Here is a 16,211-nt window from a genome sequence, read left to right on the forward strand (position 1 = left end):
CCTCACAGTGACTTCATCTGCTCTTCTCTATCGCCATGTCACATGTAAATTATTCAGTTTTGCTTTCATTATCTTGTCTAGATCTAGACACTACTAGTTAGAAATGCTACCCTTTTCAAAAGTTGTTGACTTTGTTAAACAAGCAGTATGCACACGGTCATCATTTTTGACCACTACACAAAAATAATTGACTTACTTTAAATTTTGATGAATCCACTAGTCCACAAATGAAAAACTTTATTGACGGTTCCTAGCCAGACCCAGATGTATAACAAAAATGCTATTTTTGGATATGGACAAAATACAATTATTGAAATTGATGTTTTTGATAATACATTTTTCAATGCATGGATAAAAGATCTACTATCCTAACCTAACAACAGAGTTTGAAAGAAACAACAAATGAATGTTGTTGTTTTTTTCCAGTGCAAAAAAGCTCTTTCATAAAAATTTAAACCATTCAAGGATGGCACAAAACTGCTGAACAAGAAACCAACATTTAGTGCAAAAACTCATCTTCTCTAACTTTTTTTTTTTTTTGTGACAAATATCTACTCACTCAAAATTTTAATATTATAGAGGTACTGTGTGGATGGATGGATGGATGGATGGAGGTACTGTGTTTGTCCTGAAAAAAATTCTAAATCTGCAAAAAAAAAAAAAAAAAAAAAAATTACTATATTCAGGTTGTGGTGTTGGGCAGTATAAGACCCAATCTAAGTGTAACTAAATACGGCATCAAGTGGTGAATGGTGATATTACAACTTAAAACTACAGTCAACCCCTGCATATTCGCAGTTCGCTACCCGAGGTCTCACATATGCGCTTTTTTTCTTCTCACAATATTTTTTCATTTTGGATTCCAAAATAATTTCCCTGTTTTCTGTAGAAAGGGTACATTGAATGCTTATCAGCATTTTTTGAAAAATTGTGGAGGTTTATTTTTATATTTTTCAATAATCTGTCCATCCCACCATTATCTGAACCATGCTTTTTTTTTTTTTTTTTTTTTTTTTTTTTTAAATGAATCAAAGGACAACTCAGCTTGGTTGGGCAAAGCCAATTGCACATCACTTGAACCATGTAATGTAAATCATCCATTTGCTGAATAATACAGAGATTCATTCAAGAAGTCCCCATAAGTTTAAAAGGTCACTAACTATAAGCATCCTTTTGTCCCTGACGCTTTCCATGTGTAATGTAATCCACCAACAATGTGAATTGCAGTCTCCTCTGGTTTGCTGCACGCATCCTGCAATCTCTCAAGCCATCGCTCTCATCCCGATTGGATGCATCCAGGACATCCTGGAACAACATGCAATGCTGCGTGACTTGTTGGGATTAAAGTGAAACATCGCTTCAATCCTCAAAATCTCATGATGAGGAAATCCTTGCGGCATGACACCTCAAGAACACAGCACAATTTTGATACGTCATGAATGACAATTCCTGGATTAAACTGAGTGTGAGTGAGTGACCTGTGCATGAAGTTTTATTTTGCTCATGTATGCCCACATTATCCACAAAAACAGTGCAAAGAAACATCTATCCATCCATATAGATAGATAGATAGATAGATAGATAGATAGATAGATAGATAGATAGATAGATAGATAGATAGATAGATAGATAGATAGATAGATAGATAGATAGATAGATAGATAGATAGATAAGAATGAAAGATTTTCATTAGTTTAGGGCTGTAAATGGGATTCTCTGTCTGCTGAAATGAAAAAAAAAGGAAAGAAACCAACGTGAAAAAAGGAGTGAATAAACAGCCCGGCCGCAGCCAGCTGTTCCTTTTCCCTCTAAAACATCTGTCGGGGTAGGAAAAAGACAAAAAGGGGGGAGATGAAGAGAAAAAAAGGGTTGAGGATACGGTAGAACAATAATGAATGTGCAATTTACTGGACACTTCATTAGGTACACCTGAGTACCTAATCTCAAATGATATCCAGTCATGAACTTCATCCAAAAAATTTGCCTCACAAGTCGGTCACAGAGGTACTGATTAAACAAAGTTTCTTTTTGTGTGTAGTGGACATACGAGGTAGCATCAAAATATTGAAAATATTTCAGTATGTCACATTAACTCATTCACTGCCATTGACGACTATTAACGTCAAAACTCAATTTTTACTGGGCTGGCAGTAAATGAGTTCAAACGGAGCAATGTTATTTTTATTTATTGCATGGCTCTTAAGTAATGAGGTGATTGAATTTACCTACAATATAGTGTAGAAGTATTCTAACAATTATAGACATTTTATGATGTCTTATACACCACCATAATGGATATGAATAACCAAATGAAGGCAGATTGCCATGTATTGCCTTCTGACAGAAAAACAAATATTACAAGCATTCACTCATTGTTTGCATCATTCTCTAAAAAGGTAAGTGAAGTTGCTTAATATGTCACCACAGTTTGAAACTGGAATTCTTCTTGGACACTAATTAATGGAAAGGGATGCTACTTCCATACATACTTTTAAAATCTAACACTGCTCAAATACTTTTAATTAGGCTGTCTATCTCTCACTTCTCAATGAATGAATGATACCCATTAGGAATGTGGCGACTACCGATACCAAATATTGGTGTTGGGCCAATACTAGGCCTTATTTCAAGTATTAGTACTCGAGATGGCAACCGATACCAGTATTAGCCGCTTTCTTGTGGCTGTTTTACCATCAGCATTAATTTCATCAATTTTAGGGGGAAATGTTGGATCTATAAAATGATTTGTCTTTGTTTTTGGGGGGACATTTTACGTATAAAAATTACTAGAACTACTAGCTTGCTCAGCATCGGTGACTACTCAAGAGTTGAGTACTCGTACTGGTAGCGGTATGAAAAAAGAAGTGGTATTGAACATCCCTAATATCCATCCACACTCATCAATCATGTTGATGATTTTTCACAATAACTATCACTGTCTGTAACTAAATCACTGTCTGACTGACAGTGATTTATTTAACAAGGTAGGAAATGTTCACATTTCAAATAATCAATTCTACAACATTGTTAGGAATTCATAATGTCTGGTGGGCTATTTTAAAAACAGTGTTCCTTTCCTTTCCTTGGGACCACCTAATGTAGGTGACCCCTGATGTAGAGTCTACACTTATAAACTGCGAGGGATGTCAGCCAAAGGGAAAACGTGAAAAATGAATCCGCCGATATTATCACAATCAAGTCCACCTTGGTAGCAGCGGCTCTCAAAGAGACGTGACGTCACTTTCTCTTGTCTTCTGGGAAAAACATAATAGAAGTGACGTTTTTCAAATGAGTCACAAGATGACTGTTTTCAAATCAATTTTAGAAAAAAAAATACCATCATAATGTCTTAGTTATTGAGCCATGTAATGAAAAGAAAATACAACATCTTGAGCATGTCTGGAGGGAATAGAAGGCTGAGTGAACTTATAACAGAAGGGGAGGGAGCACGAATTACACCGAGCAGGAGAAGAAAGACGATTGAGAAAAGTCTGCAGAGGAAGGTACGGTGAGGAAAAGTACAAGAGGTAGAAAAGTAGAAAAGGAGAATGAGCCGCGGAGAGGCGGGGTTGAGTTCCATGGGTGGCTGAATCTTTGCTTATCTTTGCCGGAGGCGTTCAAGCTGACAGACGAGCAACGAGCGGCAGCCGCTGACATCACAGAGTGACGTCGTCCGGCTTTCACCAGACCGCCTCATATGCTTGTGGATGCGCATATTGGATTGGATGTGTCCAGGTTGGCACACACATACACAGGAATTCCATTAAAACACGTTTTAGTGGGTCAACCTACACAAGTAGGTCCCAAGGTGGTCATGTTTATTTCTGCTTGAGGTCTTTAATCATATGGCGTCCGCTTCCCTTCTGTTCCCCATCTGTCTCCCCTCACTACATTAACACTCACTTAACATCAGTAATCTATTGTCTTCCAAGCTGTACAACATTCAGGTGAAAACACACCTACACAATCTTGTGATTCTAAATAAAACAAACTAATAATTACTTACACCAAGTTCAGGACCAAAAAGACACTTTAAAAAAAAAAAAAAAAAAAAGCAGAATTACACAAAGTACCATAATCTCAGATGTTCTTCAAATGCGGGGGGAAGGGGGTTGTTGTCTGCATAAATGTCAGAATAATGAGTATCACTATAAACTACAAATGTACTTGTCAGGCCATTTTAGGCATGGAGAAGCATGAGTAATAGGGGAAAATCCAAAAACAAAATCGGGAATCAACTTTTATTTTACGGTTGTGCAACATGTCACTGTTTACAGTGATATTTTTGGAAATTACGTTTTGTTAAAGAAATCATTTTGAACTCTCTTGCAAATTTAGGAAAAAGTTTGTTAATATAGTGCTTCACTCGCCTATGGAGGACTCATTTTCAGCCCTGCCAAATTGAGCACAGATTTTGGGAGAGTTCTTTTCCATGATTGCCATGTTGAATTTTCAGTCACCAGTATATGAGAGCTGAAATACCAAATTTAACACACCTGATGCCTATTCACACCTGAGACCTTGTAAAACTAATGAGTCACGTGACACTAAAGGGAAAATGGGTCATTTTCCACTTAGGGGTGTACTCACTTTTGTTGCCGGGGGTTTAGCTATCAGTGGCTGTATTTTGAGTTATTTTGAGGGAGCAACAAATTTACAGTTATATAAGATGTACACTGACTACTTTTCATTGTATCAAAGTGTGGTTTCTTTTGTGTTGTCCCATGAAAAGACATAATTAAATATCTACAGAAATGTGAAGGGTGTACTCACTTTTGCGGCATATTGCCATTTAAAAAAAAAACAAAAAAACAAACTAAATAACTAAAAGAAAAAAAAGAAAAAAAATCTGTTAACAAAATAAAACAAAAACCAAGATTGCTTTTAAAAAATGATAACCAACTGAAATTACACTTTATATTTATAAAAACTAAAACTATAATTAAAGTGAAAATGTCTTTCACTTTGATCTCTGTCAATTAATTTCATCTTTATTTTTGGTATTACTGTATGGCCGTATGGAAGAAGGAAGAGATCATACAGTCGTTTAAAAAATAAAATAACAAACCTTCTCTAAAAAAACATAATTAAAACTGTGTGGGAAAAAAAGTAAATAAATAAATAAAATAGGAAAAAAGTCAATGAACACTCCAAAACTATTACACCCCTGCTCTGTGACAGTGCATTGAAATGTAGTTTCTATAATTAGATCCCATCATGACCTCAGAACCCCCCCCCAAAAAAAATTTTTAACGATGACTCCCCAAAGTGGGCTGAAAATTGACATAACTTATATAAGAGGGACGTCATTGTTTCTGTCCACATGTGTGTGATGACTTTGTATGCTTCAAATCTGTCACGTTCGCCCCCTCCTGAATGCATAAAGCATTATGGGTCTTATATTATGCGTGCCATGACTCACGAGTCATTCGCCTGTGTGCCTAATGTGTTCAGCAGTAACGTGTCCTCAGGTTATCACTAGAGGTTGGCTCAACTCTCGATGTCCGTATGACAGGCACTGTGAATTTCAAAATTAAATCTGACGTTTGCATAAATGTGGCAACCTAGATGAAGACATCTACAATTTAAATCGGTTCCGAATTACATCTGAATGGATGATTACTTTAACGAGAAAGTGTATTGTCAGAACGGATTTCTGTGCATTCAGCTCGTTTTAAGAGATGGTTCTGCTCACATCATTCAGCCTTAGCATTTTCATTTCAGCACATGGGCAATTTAAAAAAAAACTCTCCAAAAAGACTCCAGAAGTTGGACTGAGAAGTAGCAACCTTGATGTTGAAGTTGTGTAACTTCAATTCGATTCCGTCAATACCCACTAACATATGATGTCGATATGGTGGCTGGGTGCCATTTTGTTCAATTGCACATATTTTAGATACGTTGGATAACACTATATTATGTCCCAGGTTTGAAAATTCTGTTTTATCTTACTGTCTCAAAAACCCAACGAAAAATGAAAACGTGGAGAGTTCAAAGCTGAACTGAGCTTTTGTGGGGCAAAGGTCTTGTGCAATATATTGGTATCACACATGACGGCAGTCCAGCTTTTGAAATAAGTGTTTGGAAAAAAAAAAAAAATCACTAGCAATGTTAAAGCCTTTAATGCTTGATGACATGAGTGGGATGAACTGTGGCCGCGCCTGATGTGCTGAGGGGGCTTTGGACAACAGAGTAGGCTTTACAACTACACTATGATTAAAAGCAACGGACAAGTGCCATCACTGATGAACAAATCAATTAGAGTTTAGTTTCTGATCGGTTCTACCGTCTGTAGTTCTGGTCATCTGACCTTTCTCTCGCCTATATGCACACTTGGATAGACGTGGCTTAATTGGGGTCATTCTAACATTTTCTCACATGAAAAAGAAAGAAATTTGGGCTTGAAAAGAGTAAATCCTGTCATCATCACAAGGTCAAACAAAAGCAAAAGCCCTGCTGATGTCTTACTCATCGACACATCATCAGGAAGAGCAACGCCACTAGATAAATTGGTCACTATTGCCTTTGTTACAATGACATTACATGAACAAGCAATATGAAACGACAGTAAATGTAGCAAGATAGCTAGAGCTGCATGATCACATCTTACGAATAGAAAATTAAAACTATTATAAAGACATATTTAGCTGTTAGGTTTCAGAAGAGACATCTATCCCAAGCACGGGCCACACAATGAGTGTTCCTTGATTTACTGTGTGAGACAACAGATGGCTATCGGATGAGGCTTTCCATCAAACTCATTCAGTTGAATGACTTCCAATCACCTCTGGGTCAGACTGGCCCAATGAGAAAATGAGAGCAATTAGAAAGTATTAATAAGGGATCAGTCAAGACACCTTTCAACAGCAAAATGACTTTTCATGCAGGTAACACGGGGCACTATATCAGTATCAATCTTTTGTCCCACCCCTTCATCAAACCATGAACAAGAGAGGAGATAATTTTGACACAAGCTTAGAAGTTGTCAGTTCAAAAGAAAATTGTCGTAAATCTGTCTTCCAGCTAATAGAACACATGTGGGACTGAATGCAACGAATGAAAAGACAGCACGTGGTCTAAGTAGGCCTATTCTTGCACTTAAAAGCAACAGCAATTACTTTCAAAACGTATCCAAAGGCTACCCAGCCCTGCGCTTCACTAAGGGACCTTGATAATGACAACAAACATCCCCTCTGGCTCGCTCAAGCACTCATCGAAGGACAAAGAGTGATGAGATGGAAGAACAGGCTGAAAAAGGAGTGCTGTTGACCATCAGCCAAGGAATTACAAGGAGAAGTCATGAAGGGTGGAGGCCATCAACCTTTATAGATGTGACAGATATTTCCCTCCAAATGACTTCTTTTTAAAACAATAGCCTTAATTTAAAAAAGCAAACAACCCACAAGACGTGACCTCAGGCCCAGAAGTCTGCCCCGTTACTTAGTGACTCAGTTGTTTAAATAAAGCCCTCGCCAAAAATGTCTCCTTGTGGAAAAACCTCACTCTCGCTCGAGTCATCTCACACACTACTGAAATCCACTCATACACAATACTAAATGTGTCTTACCCTCAAATATGTGCGCTAGTGAAACACTCACATATTACTGAAACGCATATTTCAGCACATTATATGAGCGGATTTTAGTATATGCGAAATGATTTTCGTTTTTGCATTCTTTTTCTTAAAGCCCTAAGTACTTAAAGTCCTCCACCCTCAAGATGCCTTTTCCATTCACGCACATATAAAGAATTCGACCTTACTTTAGCTAATCTTCATTCATCTGCTTTCTTAGAGCTTATCCCTGATGCCGCCCAACCTCCACCTTAAACTGTCACACCAACAAACCTCACCACTGTTCTGTACTATTTTAACAGACTTCTTTGCCACTTCAGGCTTCCTCATCATGCTGTACCATACCACGGTTCCTCTCTGGCCAACTGGCATAGTCTTTCTGTAGATCTATAAAGGCACATTGTGACATTCTCTTCCATTTTTCATCCTTTTTCGTGCCTTTCTACTTCTTCTTGCTAATGGTTACTCACTGGACCTAGAATATTGCCTTTTCTACCCTTCCTTCTCTTTGTATTATCTCTAAGTATTCATTCCATCCATCCAGCACACTACAGGCACCAGTCAACACATTTTCATCTCTGTCCTTAATCACCCTAACCTGCTGCATATCCTTTCCATTCTTTCTGTTTCTCTCTCTGGCCAACCTGTAAAGATATTTCTCTCATTCTTTACTCTCCAACCTGGCATCCATGTCAGCATATTTACCTTTGCCACCTTCACCTTTGCCGTACATCACTTCTCTTTGTATTCTTGGCTCCTCTCATGAGTCTCTCAATTGACATTCCAGAGAAATTGAAGTACAAATGTGAAAGCACCTTTAAGACCTTTTTTTGGACAAGAATCAGATAAGTAAATGTTACTTTGCAGTGGCTTTGGTTGTCCATTCAGTTACTTTCACTGGCTCAGTGTGCATTGTTTTGTTTTATTAAAGTTGACAGACGTTCTTAAAAACTAATTCAAACCATTCTTTCTCGAACCCTCGTCTGACTACGCATACCCTTGAAAGCAACACTTATACTGTCATCAGAGACTTCATCTTGTCAGTATTTGCAGTCATTAGATATATTTGCCTGCTCTCCCTTACCTGTGCAGCCATCAGTGATAACTCCATCATTCCTGGATCGATGGTGGCCAGCCTGAAGGCGGAGAGATTCACTTAGCCAGGAGACTGAGCACAGCACTGGAGGAGGGAGAAGGAAATGAGGTTGAAGAAGGTCTCTGCTGTGTCGCAGATATGCTACAATAAATGCGCTTCATGCTTGATGGAGTAGTTTATTCATTCGGCACATGAGCAAATACACCCCCACCCATTGCTCTTATGTCTGTGTCTGGAAGGGGGGACTCGCTTCTTTGAGCGTGCAAAGATAACCTTGCACAATTATTTATGCTGGTATGTCTTACAACATATCTTTCACTTTGTTTTGGGGGAGTTTATTTGCAAACAATGTGGTCTGTTGACGTATCTCCTTCGCAACATGTAATTTTAAACACGCTGTTCTTTATTTTTTCTTTCTACCCATATTCAATATGAGGATAATGGTGGATGCAGATAGGATTACAGAAATGTTGTGTCCTGTAGAGGTAATGTGTTTAACACACCAGAAAATAGTTTCAACACAAAATGTCAATGTTTACTATTTAAGGTCTTCGGTAGGTTATCCGGTATAAATAATTAGTGTACTCTACAGTTTTCCATTAATTTCTTGTATAAACATGTACAGTACTATATGGTGGTTTCAAAGTCAAAAGTGTCTCTCTAAGGAAACGGTAAACTACAATATCACCCAAAACAAAAATGATTTTGACACCTCTAATATAAAGGAAGCTCCGGAGAATTAGGTTTGGCTTTTTTTGTTGTCTTTATGTAACAATTTTAACAAGAAGCATTTACTTACACCGGAAAGTAAATAAATGTAATGTTTTCTTTTCCCTTAATTGTTTTTACATTAAAAAAAAAAAAAAAAAAAAAAAAACTAAGTGCAGTTTGTAGTGTGAGAAAAAGTCTGAGAGGCATATTTCAATTAGTTTATCTATACAAGTACTACAGTTAACAGTGTGTAATACACAAGTCTTATGAGTCATTTCCCTTTATTGCCAAGTATCTTTATTTATCACAGGCAATAAAAACATGAAGTGGATAAGAATACATTCATTAGATACATGTTATGATCGGAGATCAAAAATGGCAAAATTAGTGTAAATTGGTGCGGTCACAATTTTCTGACATTGTCAAACTAAGCATGATCCCTTTTTTTTTTTTTTTTTTTGAGTTTGCTTGATGGATTACAATACATTGCGCATGTGTACCTAGAGGCCAGTGAACGTGGGTTGATTCTTAAAAGTTGAAGTAGAAATTGGCCAAGCTGTTAACAGCAAACCTCCAGTCCACATGTGGCCTTTACAACAATTACTACTGCATGAAATGCGGCAGGCTTTGTATGCCTTTTGAGTGAGAGCAGGGGGTGAAAAATAAATAATAAAAAGCAGCATGCAAGCATGTACATGTGACACAGGAGCAACGTGGGCCTTTTTTGGGCACACCACAGACCATTTGAAAAGGGAGAGGCTCATTTTTCCCTGAGGTGCACTAAGTCCAGCTGTCAGCACTGAAAAGACAGTCACCATGGAGACATTTGGTGAGAGTAGCAAATGATATCAGACTTAAATGGTGCATTGAAGTGAATAACACTGCATATTCAAATCCTGAGGATTACATTTAATTCCAGTATCGATCTTTAGGACGAGTAGTGATGGCAAAATGAAGCCCCGTAAAGCAGTGAAGCCCTGCAGTGAAATGCTTCACACACACGTCGGGGCTTCAAGATGATTCATTTCCTCGACTACGCCTTCATGTGGACAGAAAAATGTATAACATGCTTGGTGCATGCAATAAAATGGTGGGGTGTAAATCATGCTCTAAATACAAAAGAATATATATTTGAACAGTGTTTTAACATGAATTGTTCTGTGTTACTTTGTCTATGTTTGTGCTTATGCAACAAGTGAAAATGTGAAATAAGGAGGTAAAATAAAGTGCTTATTCATTTTTATTTAAAAACAATTTTTTTCCGAAGTTTTTGGACTCAGGCGGTTTCTTTTTTTTGCAGAGAATTTCACCTGCTTTGGAAAAAAAAACTCTTTCACATGGTACTGATGAAGCAGGGGTGCATCGATATGAGATAGCAAGTTTGTATAGAATTGGACGCGTATATTTCTGTGATTCCCAGTACTGAAGGGGACTTTCAACTGTGAACAGAAAAATGTGAATTTTATGTGTTGTCACATTTTATTTTATTTTATTATTGGAATCTGTTAAAATAGTACCGTAATTGCAGTGCATTACCTTCTGAGGTGAGATCTGCTCAAAGTGCTCCCAAGCAAGGGAAAATCTCTTTCTTGCTGGTTCCATCGCAAAAAGAAGCTCGTCAAATCGAATGCCAAAAGCAAAAAAAGTAGCGCAATAAGGGACCCGAAAACACAAAAAGTGAAGGGGAATCCATAGCGTTTCTTTGCCGCTTTTATTTCGAACTACACTCAAACCGAGCGAATCATTTCCTGAATCAGTCACGTGGTACACCTGCTTCGTGGGGCTTCAAACGTCACTACGTACGTCATCAACACGCCGTTTATGAACCACTCATCTACATTACTCGGCACACGCTTCAGGGATTCGACCCGAGAGGCACATCACTAAGGACGAGTAGAAAATAAATGCAAATTTGTATATATTATGTACATAGTTTGGATGAAAACGTCTTCTGCGTGTGTTGACGAGATGCCAACGATAATCAGTCTAACGTGGACATGTAAAGTGCACAAATTTTAACGACACGAGGAAATCAAAGGGTGGCGTTTTATCGCGCTGCCACCGTTGTCCATTCGGTCGAAACAAAAATGACGCCAACCGTAAGAGGCAACGTTCAGGTTTGCGTCGTCTCATGAACCCCAGCCGTTAGTAATAATTACAATGGCGGAGACTGGGGAAGCAGACCAGGAAGAACGCGGAAAGAACCTCGCGTACAGCTTCCCCATCGTCAGGCACTCAGACATGCCTGAGGAAATGAAGGAGGAGGCTATAGCGCTGTGCATTTCAGCCTTCGAAAAATGTCCCGACAACAACGAAAGCGCAGCGAAGATGGTCAAGGACTCCATGGACAAGATGTTTGGCGTTGCGTGGCACGTCGTGATCGGTGAAAGTTTCGGCTTCGGCGTCACTCATGAGGCGAAGAATCTGCTCTACATGTTCTACGGAGGGAGCTTGGCGATTTGTATTTGGAAGTGCTTCTAGCATCGCCATCAGGTCGTCTTTCTCCTCGTTATCGATCGCAAGCAACTGTTCGAGCTAGGAACCATCATCTGATTATTGGAATCAGAAACACTTTAGTTGAAATGTTCGGAAATCGAACGTGGTGGCAACGAAACTACTTCCTTGTTTACGCTCCGATTTATTTTTTCTTCACTTAATTTTCGAGTGGCAGCGTTTGTTTTGTTCCCTCATTATCGCCATCTATTGTCTGGTGGCTGCAGTGGCATAATTAAAGCAAAAAATGTTTCAAATGTTTATAAAAAAAAAATACACTTGACAAGTAGACAACTGCACTACTGAACATGCTTTTCTTTCGTATTGTGTTGTTTGAAAATGTATGCATACATTTTCTTTTAACAATTAATAGTTTGGTAATTTGATTACACTATTTGTTTTATGGAAAACCATGTGAAACATAAGCACAGTCGTCTATGTCCAATATTGAAAATATTGATGTGTATGTGTGCAAATCAGTATAAAGAATTGAGGGTGAAATTTTGAAAAAGTGTATGAACCTATAATTAAATGGCAATTAAATGTCCTTCACATAGCTACAGCACCAAAATGTAGTTCGTGACTGCAATAATTTGGCAATTTATAGTATAAACTTTAACTATGAAATGACTCCGAGAGAATTAAGTCACAACCCAAATTAGTCGGGTGATTTGACAGACGGAAAATAAGCATTAGATTTGCTGCTCGTTCAAATGCCTCCACCTTCAGGCCAATTATACTACTTCAACATTTGTAGTGTAACGACAATAAAACTATTACATTTTTTATTTTCACCAAACCCCTTCTTCTAATTTTAAAAATAGTCATACACTAAGATATTAGCTTGGCAGTATTTTTTTTCATGATTTCTGATTTAAAAAATCAATTTCAATTTATTGCTAAAAACAAATAGACCAAACCGAGAACTCCCATTCCAAGTAGCAAATATACCCGCTAGAGGGCGCACGAGACAGGCTGTTAGAAAGTGACCAAACGAAGAAGACGTTGCTTACTGTACTCAAGTACTGTAGCTGCTGGTTGGCTAAAAATAACTGGATCTTGTCGACTGTACCGGTGAGGGGACGGCAGCTGTCCAAAATGGATTATTCTGCAACCCAGAAAGGTTTCAGACAGCGTAAGTTACGTACGTACGTGCTTTCATGTATCACGTTTCCTCGCTGCGCTCATGCGCCCGTTTTCAACTGGTCAGGAAAGACTAGAAAGATTGAATGGGATGAATGCTAGCTTGTAGCATCGCTGCCAATAAACCACATTATCAAGGCATATGATTGAAATACAAGTAATGAAGCTGATAACACAATGCATTTGGCCACTACAACTAATATAGCAAGCCTTAATTACTGATGTAGTCCAGTGAATTTCTGACTGTTCTCAATATCGATTTATGTCCGTACTCATTGTTTTGGAGTGTTATATTGATCCCATTTATTATTATAACATGATTACTGTATTTCACTGTTCGTCTCAGGTCGGTTAATTGGCAGTGTTTAGGTAACTGATACCGAATGGGTGTAATTTCGACTGTTTCAGAGGCAAGTGCCTCAAATGTCAAATGAGAGTTAATTTCCAAATAGTTCAATCTAAACATTAGATAAATAGTACTGGTTTCATGCCAATTTTGAAACAGTGGTTCTTCACTGTGATGTGATCACTCAGTGGTGCCTCGGGGAGGAGCACAAAAAGCGAGATTTCTCTGCAGTAAACAACACAAGATGTGTCAGCTGAATGCTACAAGTGTGTGAATTTGTTAGGAAAAATTATGCCTGTTAACAGAAAAACCAAACCACATACTGTATTCCTCTTCTCTTCATCCAGAGCCTAATGTACGAAATACTTCCATGGATGGTTCAGATGGCAGCCTGTTGTTTGAGGACACAAGTGGCTGTGGTTCACAGACATCCCAGCAAAGGTGAGGCCTGCCAGACACATTCAACATTAACATCTTAACTCTTCTAAGGCTTAGTGTACATTATCATAAATTTACGGTCCGATTAGCGAATTTAAGCACATGTGATGATCCTAATGGGGTTAAAAACTTAAGACACAATCTGTTCTAATAGCTGGTTTCTACTTCATACCCACTTTTCCCAAGGAATAATAGAAACAGACAGTTAATGTGCGTTTCTGTTGGCAGGAACCAACATAGTGGATATGAGGCAGCAGGTTTTCCGGGCCAGTCCATGCTGGTAGACCCCATGTCAAACCTCGCCATGGCTTATGGCAGCTCCCTGGCATCTCAAGGCAAAGAAATGATGGACAAGAATGTAAGCATGACTCACAGATCTTGCCACAAAAAAATAGAAAACAATTTGTCAGTGTGGGGAAAAATGTGTTTGTGTAGCTGGACAGATTCATCCCCATTTCCAAGCTGAAGTACTACTTTGCCGTGGACACGGTGTACGTGGGAAAGAAGCTGGGTCTTCTCGTTTTCCCCTACATGCATGAGGTAGGTGGGCTAAATTTAAAGCATCCTATTCTGAGAGCTGCTCCTTAGATGATTCTACTTCCTTCTGTGACCTCATTAAGTGTGCATATCTGAATTGACGGCCTACAGATCTTCCTTTGCTTGAAAATTTTACATCCAAACTGGGCTTGATTGTCTCGCCTCACCATTGAGTATTTCCAATGACATTTCCATTCCGACATGTCGACAATCACGTTTCAGAACTGGGAGGTGAGCTACCAGCAGGACACTCCGGTGGCACCACGCTTTGATGTGAACGCTCCCGACCTCTACATCCCCGCCATGGGCTTCATCACGTACGTGCTGGTGGCTGGGCTGGCCCTGGGCACACAAGACAGGTACATGTACACGTTCACTGGGAGAGCACATTGAGGCTTGGTACTTGGTGATGAACGGGAAGCCTGGTGGCTCGCCTTTCAGCGCCCTGAGATTCTTAGATGAACAAAATAATAATAATAATAATAATAATAATAACAGTGAGGAAAACAAGGCTCAAGCTGGTGTCTGTGTATTTATTTATTTTATTTACAGGTTTACTCCCGAGCTGCTCGGAGTTCAGGCAAGCTCGGCGCTGGTGTGGCTCATAATGGAAGTCTTGGCGGTGCTCCTGTCACTCTACCTCGTGACCGTTAGCACCGACCTCACAACCATTGACCTGCTCGCCTTCTCTGGTTACAAATATGTCGGGTATGTATGTACCTCACATACGTGCACGTTCATGTCCCATCTGTTGCTTTCGTCAGGTCTTTAGTGTTTTAAATGAAATATGTGATTGTCTGAATTCTGTGTACCTTTTCTCAGGATGATCATTGGTGTCGTCGCAGGACTGATGTTTGGGAGGCTGGCCTACTATCTCTCTTTACTGTGGTGCTGTGCTGCCATTTTTGTTTTTATGGTGAGTCCGCCAGGCAAAAACCCATTTGTGGACATTTTGGTCTACCGCTTCTTTACTTACTTGAAATCCCGACGTTTTCCATGAAATCATTTCCATTTACGATGTATTTTCAGACCCGCACGCTGCGCCTGAAGCTTCTTTCCGAAGTGGCGGCGGAGGGAAGGCTCGTGAGAGGAGCCAGAAACCAGCTGAGGATGTACCTCACTATGTCGATAGCGGCGGCCCAGCCCATTTTCATGTACTGGTTCACCTATCACCTGATCAGATAAAATGCAGCCGTTCTGTGATAGGAGACCTGCACACGCACTGAAGCTGCCATTATGTGTTAACGGTCTGTAAGAGTAAAACAACAGAGCGCGCTCCATCTTTGCACGGAGCATAACGCCACATGCAATGAGCAAGAGAGTACCTCTCACAGCACAGCCCGTAAATTTTTTGTACTGCCATGTTTTTGTCCTTGAAACATTTTACTAAGTTGTTTTTCTACACTCTGTAATTACTTGTTAAATTAGTTTTTTTGGTAATATTTAAATGTGTCCTATATGTTGGTTAGACGCTGCTATGATCTGTGATTCTTCTGAGCTGACTGAGTGCACATACGTAGACTAACTTAACCCACTTTATGCTTCAGTGAAACCAAAAGCACACTGAAGAGTGATGCGCGCAAGTTTCCAACAATTGTCTGATCTTTTATCATATGATCCGGACTCAAATGTACTGTAGTCCTTCAGGTCTGTTGGCGTGGTTGTGCGCCGACCTCTTAACCTTTACATGCTTTGTGTCATGTCCACGTGCTTGGCTGCCTGATGGTGAAGCAGTGTTAATATCACCAAATAGCAGTCATGTTGTTTTGATAGCCTTTTAAGAAACAATGTAAATTATTTGTCGTTTTTCATATTGAAAGTTGGATCGAATAAAAGAAAGGATTAATAGTATGTGGTATTGTTCTGTGTCAAAT

General features: G+C 39.1%; 1 protein-coding gene and 1 long non-coding RNA gene across 3 annotated transcripts; one reads left to right on the forward strand and one right to left on the reverse strand.

Moving 5' to 3' along the window:
* Positions 1 to 1,114: 1,114 nt before the first annotated feature.
* LOC144032856 (uncharacterized) lies at positions 1,115 to 12,011 on the reverse strand. The gene is made up of 3 exons (XR_013287812.1): positions 10,917 to 12,011; positions 8,658 to 8,753; positions 1,115 to 1,305 (listed from the first exon to the last, which is right to left on the reverse strand). It is a non-coding gene; the product is annotated as an uncharacterized LOC144032856 (long non-coding RNA).
* Positions 11,857 to 16,188, forward strand: yif1b (Yip1 interacting factor homolog B (S. cerevisiae)). 2 transcript variants are annotated; one of them, XM_077540336.1, is made up of 8 exons: positions 11,857 to 13,017; positions 13,710 to 13,803; positions 14,029 to 14,158; positions 14,236 to 14,340; positions 14,560 to 14,696; positions 14,890 to 15,045; positions 15,160 to 15,253; positions 15,367 to 16,188. In XM_077540336.1, exons 1-8 carry the CDS (start codon positions 12,972 to 12,974, stop codon positions 15,520 to 15,522), a joined length of 918 nt encoding a protein of 305 aa, XP_077396462.1. In that variant the 5' UTR covers positions 11,857 to 12,971; the 3' UTR covers positions 15,523 to 16,188. The 2 variants fall into 2 exon arrangements, with proteins under 2 accessions (XP_077396462.1, XP_077396463.1); XM_077540337.1 differs by having other exon boundaries at positions 11,857 to 13,008.
* The last annotated feature ends 23 nt before the right edge of the window (positions 16,189 to 16,211 follow it).

Source organism: Festucalex cinctus, chromosome 13 (assembly GCF_051991245.1).
Source record: "Festucalex cinctus isolate MCC-2025b chromosome 13, RoL_Fcin_1.0, whole genome shotgun sequence".
NCBI classification, from domain to species: Eukaryota; Metazoa; Chordata; class Actinopteri; order Syngnathiformes; family Syngnathidae; genus Festucalex; species Festucalex cinctus.

Bases quoted from the DNA above. Each gene is read 5' to 3' on its own strand.
- yif1b (XM_077540336.1), top strand. From the start codon at position 12,972: ATGGATTATTCTGCAACCCAGAAAGGTTTCAGACAGCGTAAGTTAC. The intron at 15,046-15,159 runs GTATGTATGTAC...ACCTTTTCTCAG, and splicing joins TCTGGTTACAAATATGTCGG to GATGATCATTGGTGTCGTCG. The intron at 15,254-15,366 runs GTGAGTCCGCCA...ATGTATTTTCAG, and splicing joins CTGCCATTTTTGTTTTTATG to ACCCGCACGCTGCGCCTGAA.